The 15,905-nt window shown below is 43.7% G+C and overlaps 1 protein-coding gene across 13 annotated transcripts in view; it reads left to right on the top strand.

Moving 5' to 3' along the window:
* Window positions 1-15,905, top strand: part of LTBP1 (latent transforming growth factor beta binding protein 1) — a 362,585-nt gene that overhangs the window by 204,138 nt on the left and 142,542 nt on the right. For all 13 annotated transcript variants that reach the window (XM_045827131.1, XM_045827129.1, XM_045827127.1 and 10 more), the window contains 2 exons: window positions 7,402-7,504; window positions 11,886-11,957. In XM_045827131.1, the coding sequence (XP_045683087.1) occupies window positions 7,402-7,504; window positions 11,886-11,957 (175 nt within the window). The remainder of the gene's footprint in view (window positions 1-7,401; window positions 7,505-11,885; window positions 11,958-15,905) is intronic.

Raw genomic sequence — 15,905 nt, 5'->3', positions numbered from 1 at the left:
ATGTGGCTGTGGCTGCATTGGTGACAGGGTTCAGAGATTTGGACCCTCTTTCTTATTGGCACACGGATATAAACATATTTAATGTTCTAGTACATGGACTTGAAGAGCTCTCATGGGGTTTTCCAGTTTCATTTGGAGCCATAGTTGGTCCAGAGGCCAGAAGAACTACCATTTTGCTTGAGAGATGGGCAAAAAGTCGCTCTGCCAGAGGACAGATGTGTTTATATCATGGCAGAAAGACTGATGATAGGAACAAAGAGGAGCTGTGACAGAAGTTTGGACCGACCCCGCGCATTACATACAGTGGAACTTTCCCCATAAGGAACCTCACTCTTGTTTTTGCGAAAAGGAGTCCAAGATTTCCAAAAATGGCATTCACATCCCTCAGCCAGTCTCGTTGTACTGAGGTTGTAACTTCTGTTTGCCAGAATACCTCAAAGTTTTATGGCAGAACATTGGAATAAGATACTTCTGTGTGTGTGTGGGGGGGGGGGGCATGGCAACTGCACAGGTGGAATAATTTATGGGACACAGCCGTGGCCATAACATGACTTTATCATGGGTCACAGCTCAAGGCTGGCAACATCTGCATCTCCATGACTGTCTCAAGTCATTTCTGATATTTTGCCTATTGATAATCATAATATGGAATTTGTTATAATTAGTAATTCCAGTATAATCTGGACAGGAGCCATTAAAGAGCCATGGTGACTTTCAGGAAGAGAGGGCTGCTTTGTTTTTTTTAAGCATAGACTGGCAGAAAAGGGGTTGCAGGAGGCAGGGTAAAGAGCGGGAGGCCCATTCTGGTTATCACTGATCGAGTTGGTGCAGGTCAGGATGTGATGTTTGGACTGGGTAGCAGGTGCAATTGTGGGCTCCAGCGTGTCAACCAGGGAGGCAGGTGACATTTAAGGAACACCGACCTTCACAGGCTCGCCCTGACACAAGACACCCTTCCACCATAAGTCCCAGGATATCACCCGTGAACTAGAGCCTGCATGAAATCATAGATTTTAGGCACATCCGTGAGTATTAGCCTATTCTTAAAATTTCGTTGATGAGAATGTTAAAGTCCAGAGAAGTAAGTTCATTTGCTTCACATCTTATATTGAGTTTGTGATTGGTGGGAATTAAAACTGAGGCTTTCTTGTTTCTACTCCAGTGTTCTTTCTACTCTTCCATCTGGCCCTTAGACCATCCCTTCTGGGAATGGAGGATTCACAAGAAACCATTGCTATCTATAGAAGGTGGCTCGGGCTGCCATGACAATATACGATAGACTGGGTTGCTTAAACGACCAAAACTTATTTTCTCATAGTTCTGGAAACTGGGAGTCTTAAGACCAAGGTGCTGACAATTCATTTCCTAATAGGTTTCTCTTCTTGGTTGGCAGGCCCCCACCTACTCACTGTGCCCGCACCATGGCAAAGAGAGAAGGAGCTCTGGTCTCTTCTCCTCTTTATAAGGACACGAATCCCATCACAAGGGCCCACCCTCGTGACCTCATCTAAAACCAATTACATCCTAATGGCCCCACGTCCTAATACCATCACATTAGGGGTCAGGGCTTTAACATATAAGCTTGAAGGAAGGAGGGAAGGGGCACACAAACGTTAGTCGGTAGCACGAGGTGAGCACGGAAGGACACACACATTGTCTGGGATCTGTGGTTGGGAGTCCTGTGTTCTCCAGTGGGTCACGGGTGCTTGCGTGGAGGAGACGCACAGTCGGCTCTGCTATTTTGGCTGTTCAGTCTCGGTCTTCTGGCACCGAGATGGGGTGCATAACCAGAAAGATCCTGATGTCCCCGAGCTAAAATCATCTGCTGCTTGAGCACTGATATTAGCTGGTTGAATTATTGTCATTCAGTGATGCCGTATTATGCTTCTCCAGGAGAATTAAAAGAAAATCCATAGAATTATAAATCCTTCACAGCATTTATTTTCTGAGCACTTTTTTTACTAGCCTTTTTTTCACTTTTGTGAAAACCTGAGCATTTCAAGCAAAATCCTAAGAATACCTTATTTTACTTATTTTTATATCTAACTTAATTATTTACTTTCATGTTACTTCTTCATAGGTTGACTCGGGGGCATTGTTTATCAAGTAGCTGGTAGAGTCCCTGGTCCTTTGCTAAATAAGCCCAGGTTTTGAAGTGGGGGCCCTGGAGAAAGGAATCCAATACTGAGTGTGAGCCCAGTGCATGCTGGCTGTGTGGCTGTTTGATGTAGAATCCGTCTCCGATGTATTGTCTCAGTCCTCTTGAGAGCTCTGTGAACATGGACATTTTTGGTTCCATTTTGTGGAGGACAGAGAAGGTAGAAGTTGAAAGAGTTTTGCCCACGGTTATGCAGGTGGTAATTGATAAAGTGAGGACTTGGGTCCATGTTGGTCCAACTTTGAAAGCTATGCTCTTGTCGTTTTCTCAGCTACTGCTCTCCTGCACTGCTTTTCATGGGGCGCACTGGGAACATGATGGTGTGGGAAGGGCAATTTCTTCACTCATCAAGCACTAACTCTTCTGAGCGTGGAGATGCCTAGGCATTTGTTTTGTGTTAGGACATCTCTCTTTGGGAACAGAGCTCATCTGCGCTGAGCTTCAGTTCCCTTCTGCTATTTGTTTGAGGAGAAGAATAGCCAATGGGCCTTTAATAATTACTAAGTTTCATTTTTTTGTTCTTTGATGATTACTCGTCATGTTTATCTTAAATATAATTTCTTCCTTTTTCTCCCTATGAGTGAATACTCTATTCCAATAATTCTTTCTTACTTTTGAGAAGTACCAGATGGAAAAAAAAAACTATACATTTATAAAAACACTTAATTGTTTCCTCCTCTTTCTTTTCTTATTTATCAGTATTTCTGTGTTTGCCATTATTTTGAAGATGCCAAATATTTAATTGGAAGCAATCTAAAACTTGTTTTGCTTTGAGAAAAGAAACGGGATGTTTCCTTTTCCCTGTCTTTTGGTTAGTTTTGATCTTCAGATCCAAATGGAATCACAAGTCGGGAAAACCCCCTTGTTCAGCTCCACCTCATTCTCAGATGTCCCCGCTCACTTGCTGTTCCCGTGTGTTTGGCCTGCCTTTGTCTGTTCTTCCCCTCCTACCCATCCACCCCTGGGTCCTCTCCCAGCTGGTGGTGGACCCTGGCGTAGCTAGAGCTGCTGCATCCCTTTGGCGTCTTTCTCCCCAGCACAGCAGGTGAGTCACTGTCCTGCTTCAACTCCTGCCTAAACACGGTCCCGCGTACTCGTGCCAGAGTCGCAGTGACTCAGCATCCCCTCTTCTTTCATGTATGACTTCAGTGCAGTCTCTAGAAGCAGTTAAAGAATCTGTATGATTTTAGCATTTTGTTTTACTTGTTCCTTGGCTCAGCGCCATATTCTCTCTGAGAAAAACGGTCTCTATTCAAACTCAAAATATTTTATCCTTCATTGTACAATGATAATAAAATAAAATGAGTTATATATACATTTATGTGACAGAGCTAATTCATAAGAGTATTTCAATATTACCATTTTCAAAAGGGCATTCACTAGTAATACTAAATTCAAGTCTTTGGTATGGTGGCCATCTTCACGGAGTGGCCCTTTTACCAGTGAAATATTTATCTGAGCTTCTTCATGTGTCTGAGGGCCTAGCAGACGGGCCCAGTCACAGCACGTTCTAGGCTGTACCTGCCCAGCACACCAGCTGAGGGGGCAGATGGGGGTCCAGCCCACACACTGCTTGGTGTAGAACACATCCAAAAGGTCACCTCTTCCTGGTCCCCAGAGGGGACTAGGCAGCCTTGGCTGCCACAGCTTGCACTGTTCTGCTTGCACTGCTCCAGGTGGGTCAGGCATTTGCTGAGCCCCGGCCTGGATGTGTGGGGTTCCAGGGCCCCCTCATCTGCAGCCCAGAGTTCTGTGAATTTTTTGAGGAGCCACAGCACATTGCTCGTTTGACAGGACAGGCTTTTCTTTCTGACTTGAATGAGCTCAACGCTGGGCTATAAACTCAGCACACTTCTCCTGGGTTGCTTGTGCACAAGGTCTGCCTTGAGACGGGAGACTGGCTTTCTCTGAAACTGTGGTGAATGATTCACATAGGAGAAATTCCACTTGTGTTTCTAACTTGTCACACTCACCTCAGTCTGGGCATAAACATGTAGTTAGGCAGACTCGGTCCATGGCCGTGTGATTATGCGTCATGAAGAAGCAGAATGTTCCAGTCTGAAAGAAGGACATTCCGAAGGCTAGCATCCTCTTCTCTGTGGTTCTCTCCAATGCAGCCTTCTGCCACGGAGGAAAGAAGATCCTTCCTTTACCTTCTTTTCCTCTAGTTATATTCCAGCGTCCAGGGAGGACCTAGTGGTGCTGGGTGGTGGCGTGTATGAGAGCCCTGAGTACGGCCACAGAGATCTCACAGGTGGAGTTTCTGACGGCACGTTGAAAGCTCCTCACGGTTAAAAAACTAAAGGGGCACACACAGAACTGTGTGCCTTGCTGTGAGCCTGCCTTCATCCCTTGTAGCCTTGTCTCGTGCTGTGCAGCCCCAGTTTTGAGAAGAACGCAGTGTCGTGGTACCACCCACACGGCCATTTATTTCATCGATTTGGATGGCTGGCACTGCTCTTGGCCGTGGCCCTGCAAAAGCAAAACCATGGGGTACAGCGGCCTGAGTCCCATCATGAAAACCTTGTACCTTTTCTGAGGCCTGGTAGAGAGAAATGATTTATTTTTTTGCCCTACCAAATAAAACATTCTAGGAATCCAAGGTGAAAATTGGATTTTAACTGCTACTAAAATTTTGAGCATATGAAATCAGCAAGTGTTGAGAGCTTTGCTTGATTAAGAGAAGAACCTAACGAGTTGTGTTCAAGAATCATCAACATGGGTGGGCACTGGTGTCTCCCGGAAGTCCGACTGGTGCAGCTGGAAGGAAACAGGAGGCAGCAGAACGCAACAGTGGAGAGCTCCGTGTCCTTAAAAAATTTTTTTTTTTCTTTAAGAAGTTTTTTTTCAATTATAGTTTACATTCAATATTACTTTCTGTCAGTTTCAGGTGCACAGCACGTTGGTTAGATAATCATATCCTTTACAATGTGTTCCCTCTGATATTTCCAGTACCCACCTGATCCCATACACAGTTAGTACAGTCGTATTGACTGTATTTCCTATGCTATGCTTTACATCTTCACGACTACTTTGTAACCACCAATCTGTACTTCTCAGTGCCTTCACCTTTTCTTATCATAGCCACTTGTTTCTAGTCTTATGCCTGGAGCATTGCTTCCTCTTCCCTGCTCCTTGCTTTGCATTTCAGACTTACGCCTTCTGTGATCACGCTGAGGGTGCCTCGGCACTGCCTGTGTCCAGCCAGTACATGTCTTCTCCATTTCGGTCACGTGTTCCCTCTCCCTCTCTCTGTCAGCATGCACCAGTTTTGGAGAGCAGACAACTTCCTGCTGGAATCATTAAAAACCATAAAAGAAAAACCTAAAGCCTTCAAAGCTGGGATGTAACTAAAACTTCATTCACTGTGCTGGCCACCTCTGGTTTTGTTTCACAATTCGGACACGTGGAGCCTCAGGCTGAGTGCTGCATGGTGCCGGGACCTGGTGGAAAGAGGCCTGCCAGGGGACTGGGCTCTACCACCTGCCGCCCTTCGAAGGCGCACCACCTGCCCGGACTTCCTGCCACACTGTCCTGCTCACTAGCCTCTGTGCACTTGCTCATTTCCATTGGTTTTCTAAGAACCCTCACTTGCCTGGACGGACGGCAGGCAACTGGTTTGTTCCTCCCTTCCTTCATTTACTGAACGCCTGTGATGTGCACTGTGTATTGGGATGGAAAGATAAATGAGATGCATCTATGTCTAATTAAAATGCATTTTGGAGGCTGCGGGACTGTGTAGAAAGTGCCGTGGAGAAAAGAGGACGTAGCAACTCGCTGATGCTGAGACTTGAGGCTTCCCATGGTGGTTCTTCAGAGTTGGGGCTCACGAGATAAAGGAAGTTACTCTGGGCAAAGAAAAAAAGGAGGGCCATCAGAGAGAGAAGAGACAACTTTTGGAAAGACTTTAGAAAACTGTCGTCCTTCGATGTGCCTGAAGCATGAGTGTAGAGAGGTGAAGCGGGACAGAGAGAAAGTCAGAAAAATTGTTTAAGGCAGGAGTAGGAAGAATCTTCTATGTCAGGGGTCCCCCACCTCTGGGCTGTGGATGGGTACCTGTTAGGAACCAGGCCACACAGTGGGAGGTGAGCTAGAATGTAGTGCACTTGAATCATCCTGAAACTACCCCCCTCTCACCACCCCAACTCTGGTCCGAGGAAAGATTGTCTTCCATGACACCTGTCCGTGGTGCCAAAAAGGCTGGGGACTGCTGTTCTATGTCATGCCAGGGAGCTTGCAGTTTGCAGACAGTGGCAGTCACTGAAGGTGTTTCATCGGTAGAGGAGTGTGATCGGATTCATCTTTGGAAACATGATTCTTGAAACCGCTGAGAGGGTTTTATAGAGGCTGAGGCAGATGAAGGCCGAGGGACTGACCACTGAGATGTGGGGTGTGGACACCTGCCTCCTGCCCTGCCCCCACACCCTGCACAGCTGCCCTCAGGATTGATACACAGAGTAGGGTCGGTTTCCTTAGACCTTTCCCACGCCCACTGAGTTGGTCTCACTTCAGGCCCCTGCCTCTCCGCCTCTTCTGACCGCCCGTGATTGGCCAAGGTCATGGAATGGATATTTACATTTGACAGCTTGAGTTATTTCAGGAGCCTCTGAGCCCTGCTTTTCTGCCTCCTGGTCTTGTTTAAACCTGCCGGTGTCTTCCTAGCTTGGTGGACCTCCCTGGGTCAGACCACTTGGCTGCCTGGAGCCTTTGTCTCTGCCAGAGCTGACCTGGCTTGGCCAGTGACCATTTCTTGTATTGTCCTCCCCTGTTCTTCCCCTGCCCAGGCCATGTTATTATAAGAAGACCAGAAGCCTATTGTAAATGGGGTCTGTGCCGCCTTCTCAAGGTTCACAGACCCTCCATGCCCTTATAGCTCTGATGATCCCCCACAGAAGCGATGTCAACAGATAGTTGAAACTAAAATTGTAAAAGTTTATATTGATCTTTTAGTTTTTGGGTTTTGTTAAGACAAAAGGCACTGGAAACAAGTTTTACAAAGTGCCCCGAACAGGGACAAATTTTCATAAGACTCTAGCAATGCTGAGACACTCTGGAAAATATGCTTGTTCATTTCAGTGTCACCCTTATTCTGCTACAGTGTTTAGTTTTGATGTTTTAGAGGTCCCCTCCAATTCTGTTGATAACAACAGAACCGTTTTTGTAATGTGGCTGAAACACAGCTGTGCCCTATAGCCGGGCACCCAGCATTCAATTAACCTGCATGTACACCCCTGTCGTTGCAGTGTGGCAAAGCGCTCCCCGGCCTCTCCAAGCAGGAGGACTGCTGCGGAACCGTGGGCACCTCCTGGGGCTTTCACAAATGCCAGAAATGCCCCAAGAAGCCATGTAAGTGACATTTCCTCATTCCTTTGCAGGCTCATGGAGCGTATCTGTTTCCTTATGACTGCCGTTTTCACGGTGAGACATTACACTTTCAAGGAACTCTCCTTGAATTGTAGAACACTGTGCAATAATTCGCATTTCCAGAAACCTTATGGATCGCAGAGGAGTTTCAGACCCATTCTGTTTTTTAAATAAGTACGGTTATCAGTTGCCTTCTTCAGTTGGATTGCATATGTTTTAAAAAGTCTTTTAACATGCGAGGTGCTAAAGAAAACAGGCTCTGTTTTCTCAGGTGAAGAGAAAATAAGATCGTTCTTAAAATGAGATAATTATTAAATGTGTCATTCCCTCTAAGAAGTCAGTGCAGTTGTGATTTCTTAGGTCAAAGTCGGTGACTGCTAGTGGGGAGAGAGGTGAGCAGAGATGGAAGAAGGGGATTAGGGGGATAAATGATAATGGAAAAAATACAATAAAACACAAAGAAAAGAATAAAGTTCTTAAGTGAGATTTTTAACAGCCACAACTTCTGTTGTAGGTGTTGTTATACTCTAAGTGTTCAATATTCAGGTAAAAAAAAACAGCTCAGATGAAGAAATGATTGACTGCTGATTGGTAAAGGAGAAACTTGTAACGACTAGGACATAGTACTTTCCCCTTTCCTTCCTGGTCATGCCTTCACACCGTCACAGTTCTCAGTGACCTCACTCTGTACTGACACCCACACGCTTTGACTAGTCTGTAAAATCCACTTTCCAGAACATGTTCATTTGAGTAAGTCCAGATTTACATCTTCCTGCTCTTTTATTCTCAATTATAGTTTGTATTTTTAGTTTTTATATGTAGTATTAACTCTGGGAGACTGATTTCTAATATATTTTTTAGAAAGACAAAGATAACTTGATTTAAGTAGAATGTTTTTACACTTATTCGTCATGTTTTTTCAAGAAAGCAAGTGATAGTTTTCTCAGTCATTTTTCTTCACCTCATAAAGCTGAAGATTTTTATAGTTTTTTAAAAATACTTTATGCTGCAAGGAATTTCTCATTTACTGCAACTGGATCATTTTTGTTTGGTTTGGTTGATATTCTCAACCAAATCTGCCTCTTAGCCTCGCTGCTCCTTATGTTTGTCTTATAAACTATTCTTTCATTCTAATAATTTGTTTTAAATAATTGTCTCTCATCTGGACTTCCTTGTCTCTCAAACTTACCTGTTCTCTAAGTCTTTGGATGCCTTAGAGATAATTTTGCTTAGTATCACTATTTTGTTTGTATTACTGTCTTCTCTTAGAGGACTGATTTGCAGAAACACCCACTAAAGTTTCTGATAATCAATGAATTCTTCAGTCAGGGGGAAAAGTCACACAAATAAGGACATCGAGTACTACAGGATGTCCCCAGTGGACTCCACACGCTGACTCGATAGTGATGGACAGTGTGGATTTCCAGCGGGTGGGTTGAGTGTGATGGTCCCTCTCCGCTGAAAGATCCATTTGCCTAAAACCGTGTGGAGAAGCTGTTGAAGGGCTATCTAGGAGACACGTGACACTGTTTAAAGCGTGTGGAGTTTGGATTAGGTAGCCCTGAGTTAGACTCCCAGCTGTCATTTGCTCTGGGAGTCTGTATCTAAAACGTTGGAAAACATTGCCTTTTTTTTTAACTGCCTGCCCTTCGCTGACCGTGTACGTGTGCGGGTGCTGTGGAGGGTGGCGCGTTTCCCGCCGCTCGGTCTAGGGCTGAGGGAGAGGAGTCCGGTGCTCACAGCTTTGTTTCAGGGCTAAGTTTTTGCTCTCTGATACCTTTTTTCATCTTATACCTTATTTATCTTTTTTTAGTTTCCCCCTTCTCTATAAATCTTTTGCTTAGTTTCTTATCTTTCCTCTCTTTTCTAAATCCCCAAATTGCAAGACAGAGGTAAGGGGAATTGTAAGTTTTTTTTTTCCTGCTTGTTTTTGCTTTTGAATCCCTAACTTCCACTCCAGACCTTTTTATCTTTTTAATCTAGAATTGTGTCATCCGGGGATGAATTCACGGTTTTATAGGGTTTTGTTGGCTCTATAGTTTGACAAATTGAGGGAGAATGTGAAAGAACAAAGTTGCTAACACTTTAAAGGCTGATGAACGTAAACTCATATGTTGGCTTAAACTGATGAGATCGATCCACTTTAGGAAGGACAGTGAGGACCATGAATGAAGTAAATGCTTAACATCTTGACATTTATTTCCTTTGTGCTGAACCAAGTGACTCACTCTCGAGAAACTCTCTCGGGGTCGCATTCTTCCTGTGTCGTTTAGAAACTTTCCTTTCCTCGGTTGGTACTGCTGTCTGAATCGGGCTCCTTTGGAAGAGAGCAGACTCTCCGTGGCTTTCCATGCTCTGGTTCTGTGATCCGTGTCTTCGTTTGCACTCCAAGTGGTTCAGCCCTCAGTTTTCACGTGGCTTTTCTTCAATTTCTGTTGAAGGTTTTGTTTAGCCCCGTACAGAAAGACCTTTCATTGTTGATCAGGTTTTACTGTGAAAACTTAATTTTAAATCTGCAAATGATTTCATTAAATCATCTGTAATCTATTAAAAAATATACTTAACATGAGCAAGTCTCTTGTCCTGTAAGAGATTTTAGAAGAAAATTAATACTGAGTCCTGGGCTGGGAGCACTTTAGATCATCTGCCTTGAGGTAGATGACACTGACACTTCCGGGACAAGTTGCTGTCCCTCTCTCGCCTTTGAACAGTTCACAGACCGAGAGCCCACAGTCCCTGCAGGCGGTCTCCTCCGGTGTGCCTTTGTTTTTTTGGGAGAAGACGAGACATTTGGCCAAGGAGTTGAATGGGGCTACTCCCAACAAGCTGGCCTCTATTTTTCTTTTTAGCTCACTAATCTAAGACCTCTCACTGTAACCACTCCCTGGGATTCTGAAGGGTCTGAAGACAGGGGGAAAGTATGGCAAAGAAAGGAAATGGAGGAGGGAGAGGAACAACACTAGTAAATAGTCACCCTGCCCCCTTAGTGCTAAGAATAAAGAACTTGTGTTAGGGGCAAAATAATTTTATTTTCCATAATACCGTTGTGTGTGTGTGTGTGTGTATGTTGTGCTTTTACTGTAGCTTTCCCTTTTTACTCGTCCTTCAGCTCTTGTACTAGTGTAACCTATTGTGATTATGCCCCATTTTCTGCTGCTCATTACTTTTTAAAAAATATTTATTTATTTACTTTCAGAGATAGGGGAAGGGAAGGAGAAAGAGAGGGAGAGAAACATCAGTGTGCCAGAGAAGCATCATCAGTTGCCTCTCACATGCCCCCAACTGGGGACCTGGCCCACAAACTGGCATGTGCCCCGACCGGGAATCAAACTGGTGACCTTTCAGTTTTCGGGACAATGCCCAACCCACTGAGCCACACAGTCAGGGCTGCTCATTATGTTTTTAATAAAAGAATGCCTCTTTTCAGGAAATAACAATGACATCTGTCATTTAGTGAGTGCTTGCATTTGTCTGCACTGTTGCAGACATTTGCATAAATGATCTCTAAGCTCCACCACAACCGTGACATGCTTGGTAGACGTGATACTCTCATTGTACAGAATTGCCACTTGAAACCCAGGAAGCTTGTTTCCCAAGGCTGCAGAGCTATTGATAGGCAGAGCCAAGATTTGAGCCTACGTTTGCTTGGTCCCAGAGGTTGTGTTATATCAACTTTGTCGCTCATGTTTCACTTTAAAGTGTCCAAGTTTCAGCGAATAGGGTTTTATTGGCAAGTTGGTGACTGCAACATTTGTATGGTCGATGAGTTTTCTGAGTGGTGAGCCCACACAACTGATCACAGGAGCCTCCTAGCTTCTTATCATCGCCTCCTGTTCTTTCCAGGTTCACACTAGTAAGAATCAGCTTATAACTCAAAAATGTGATCCTGCAGCTAAGACGAGCCTATAATGTACTGTCTAAACTGGGACACTTTCGAGAGTGAAATGGAGTGCTGTTAGTGATCTCTGCTGGAACAGCAGGCATAACTCAGGGCTGTCCCAGGCAGACCCTGCCTGCGATAAGAAAATTCAAATGCCTGTAGCAAATCTTTGGGGAGGAAGCTGTCCTTTGTCATATAAACAAGGAATCACTAATGGGAAGAAAATATAAAACAGTTTTATGATTCTTTTGTTTAACATAATCAGCATTTACTGACAAATAATTGGGGCTATATCTAATGCAAAATATGAAGTGTACTGAAAAACAAGGATAATGTGAAAGAAATGAATACACGCTGAACTGGTATCTTAGAAATGAGTAAGACCACTGCTGCCTTAAGTGGCTTTGGTTATCACACATACTAGTTTAGGATTGTAAGAATTTAAACTATGCACGTAACAAAGAATTATTTCTTCTCTTACAGCTTATCACGGATATAACCAAATGATGGAATGTTTACAAGGTTTTAAGAGGGTTAACAACACCTTTTGTCAAGGTAAGGTTAACTGGATTCATTGGTATGGACTCAACAGTTGTTACGGCTTTTCAGAAACCTGAGCTGTTTTGCCACGCTTTGCTCATTCAGCCCAGCTGGTGAAGGTCATGCAGCAAACCGCCTCCTGCTCACCCCGTTTAGCCACGTGTGAATATAGAGGTTCAGTGTATGGTTGCTAGAATTGCTTCACTACCATTTAAACTTTATGGAACTTTCTTTCCTCCTATTACTTTGTAATGAAATACACAGGAGACTAGATTACATCACAGATCACTTGGTGGTCTCCATGCTGGTCACTTCCTGTCCCTGCATGGGCACATGCATGTGCACGTGTGAGCACATACATGTACCTAGCAGTACTGCTTATTTGCTGACACATGACTCAGCAGCAGAGTCCCCCTTTTTTCTCTCAGACTATTGCTGGCCACCTCAAAGTATCCGGGCATTAGACAGCAGAGTGGACACATGTTAAGTAGGCAGTAGGTAAAGCTATGTAGCTAAATGTGAACCATCCAGGGTGCTTCTGCTCAGCTTATTTTGAACCTATAGCAGAGATCATTATAAGCAGGGTGAGCCGCAGAGTTCGGCTAGCCCAGGGTCAGTACTTCACAATGAATGAATAGATGGCTAAATGTATACATTACGGTGTGAACCACATCACAGTGTCACAGATTTGGATGACAATCTGTATGGAAAGCCCAGCCCTATTTTAGGATGCATTGATAGAAGCAAAATGAGCAGGGCTTTAGAAGCAATGACCTTGTACTCTGCCAGTGAGACTGAATTTGGGGTTTGGGTATTTGGTGTTCATTGTCTTTCGGCTAGTAAGGTCAGCCAAGCCTGTGAAGGGCCTGGAGACCTGAGAATATTTGGCTAGGAGAAGTGCAGACCAAAGAGAACTCTAATGGCTGATTTATAAACATGCCTTCAATATTTGTAAATGCGCCTTTAAACGTTTGATTAACTGTCTTACAAACAAGGCTTTTATGAGTTGCTTCAAAAGCCAAAGTCCATAGAGTGGTGTTACAGGGGGCATGGTTACAACTGCAAGTCATTTCTCCTGCGGAACAGAGTCCCCCACATTGTCCTGAAGTGCCAAGGGCAGTGCTGAGCTTCCTGCACGTGGAGGTCCGGTGGGTACTCTGCTGTTGGCCAGGGAGGCTTTGGGGAATTTCTGTCTCCTGCCGTACCTAAGGTTAGATGACTCTGGAGGTACACTTCCCTGATGCTGTCATTACTCTGTCTCCTGGGACAGAGGCTGTGCATGACAAGAAAGAAGCGACATCTTGTCTGCCAGACAAGGTTTAGCCCCCAAGCCTGTAGTTTCCCGAAGTGTCCCCTGGGATTACGCTTGTCTTCTTGCTCTATTAGACTGCAGACAGAGGGGAGTCCTTCATCATCCTTCTCTGTTATAACCCTTCACGGCCAGTTGTTAGCGATGCTCCAGAGTGTCAGATGGTCCTCATTTTCCCGGGGGTTAAATGCTGAAGAATATACATGTTTTCCTGGGGTGGGCTAGGATTTGGGCATTATCAATTGCAATTAGAAACCAAGGTATAGAGAGTAGCTTTCTGAGGGTCATGTAGGTAAAAAGAGGCCCAGCCAGGATTCAACTTGCAAACCACCTGTTTCTGTGTGCAATGTGGCCTCCTTTCCAGTACACACACACACCCACACACCCACACACCCACACGCATGTATGTATGCATCTGAGAAGTATCACTAATATGGATGCTAGCTAACTGCAACAGAAGATATACCATGTGTGGTGGACTTAATGTTATAGAAGTCAAAGCAATTAACATTTACTTGGTTTTGTTTAATAAGAAAGGGAGATTATCTAATATATTCTTTCTACTGGCTGGTTCAAGATTCTAAGACTTCCTATTTATAAAAATTCTGTAGAAGTAGAAGTGAAAATTTGCAAGTAATCACTTGCTGTCTCATTTAACAAAAGTAGAATGGAGACTCTTTTAAATACTTGCTTGAGGGCTTTTTTTTTTTTAAATTTCCCCCTCCTGGTATGGCTGGTATGAAGTGACCTTCAGCCAGCTCTGTTCCTACGGAGCGTAGCAGGCGGCTCCTCCTCAGTCATTTGCACCGATGGTCAGTCACACCAAATCCCGGCTTATGGTTGTCTCTGGCGGCTATTGGCAAAAAACAGTGTTATACTTTTTGGCATGGATTCTGAAGTAAAGTATCACAGAAAATTCTATTTCATGGTACCTCAAAAAGGCACCGCTAAATTACACTGCAGAGAAGATTGACTCATAAAATAATATGATTTCATTCCGTATAATCTATTTAAATTGCTTGTGAGAGTAGGGCTTAATTTCACTCCCTTTGTGATATAATTGGTCAGTAAAATTAAATAGGACTTTCTCATGTTACATGTGTACACTCAGTTCTCCTCGAGCCTTAAAGCTTTTTGACTCTGTTATCCTGAAGTTTTCAAAGGGAGCCCATTCAGCATTCCACACTGTTCTCACAGTTAAATGTCTCCTCGGTTTACCGAGCACATTTACAATTAAAATGATTAATAACTAGAATTACATTATTTCCTTCAATGAAGTGCACTAATGTTCCTGATACAACTCTCACTAATGTGCGCTCGGTAACAAAGAACCAACTGTGCACAAGTTAATTTGAGGAGCTTTCAAACCCCTGCCCTCAAAGCTGGTTTTTTTCTTCTCTCTCACGGTGCTGCAATTATCTTTTCAAATGAATGATTTATTACATATACACACAGGGGGCCCTGAAACCTGCCTCACTACCCTCAGCGTTACGGAGTTGTTATAATTTGCTTATTTCTCATAACAAACAAAACAATTCTGTTTTCTCATGCATCTAGAGTGGCATTTGTCATTTGTCACTTGATTAGTATGCTACTGGTCTGATATTGAATCGGAATTAAATGAAAGAATATATCATGGCAGTGATGATAATAGGAACCTCTTATGTTCGTACTGTTTTACTCTAAAATTAAGTTTTCCCCTGAATGTTGAATACTCTCACCTGCCTGTAACTTTGCCATGAGATGAGTTATTAAATTAGGTATAAATCTAAGTTTTTAGAGTAGAATTTGTTTCAGACAATACGTGGGGACCAATCTATTTAGTGAAACCTTTTATTAAAAGCAAATATGTCTTTCAATTTACTAAAATCATATACTTGGTTCGTGACTGTGTGGGTATAAAATCAACTTAGTATTCTTTTCTACATTTTTAGCATGTGTCCAGGTGCTGAGGGTAGTGCCAAAGTGTACAACTAGAAGGCGTCCATACTTCTGTGTACCGGTATACATGTATTCCATGTTTGTGGATAGTCTTGAGAATTCTTAAAAGTATGCAGTATTTACAACACAAACATTAATTGGCAGGGCCCTCTCAAGCTGCAGACCAAGCGTACGTAATGAATGATGAATAAGCCACCGTTCCTGCCCTTGGACTTAGTGTAATTAAATCAGCTTGAATCAGCAGGATGTAATTTGCTTTATTCACTGTCCCAACCAGCTGAATTCGAGCTGGCTCCCGAGGAGCCTGTGAAAGCAGATATGAAAGAGCTGTCCACGTGGATTTCTTTTGCCGTCACTTTATCACACTGGTTGTTCTGCTTTAACGTAATGCATTTACAAAACAGATACATTAGGGCACAGTAATGCCCATTACCAAAACTTCTACTGTAGGGCTCCTTTTAGATAGCTCCTCAAAGTGCATCTGAAATCGGATTTTATTTGGACATTAGAAAGAGATAATGCCTGCTTTTTTCCAAGGGCCTATCTCTGACATGAAATGAGACTCAACAGTCTTGATTAATAGTCTATATGAGTAAGCCATTCATAGGACTTTCTGGTTACGAAGGGCCCGCCTGAATTGTAGCTTGCCTTTCAGACCTCTTAATGATTACCAGACAAACTGATTGTGGCTGCAGCATGGTGAGCACATAAAG

This window comes from Phyllostomus hastatus, unplaced genomic scaffold (assembly GCF_019186645.2).
Source record: "Phyllostomus hastatus isolate PE091 unplaced genomic scaffold, TTU_PhHast_1.1 phas_scaffold_78, whole genome shotgun sequence".
In the NCBI taxonomy this organism is placed as follows: Eukaryota; Metazoa; Chordata; class Mammalia; order Chiroptera; family Phyllostomidae; genus Phyllostomus; species Phyllostomus hastatus.
This window is presented reverse-complemented; position numbering and strand designations above follow the sequence as displayed.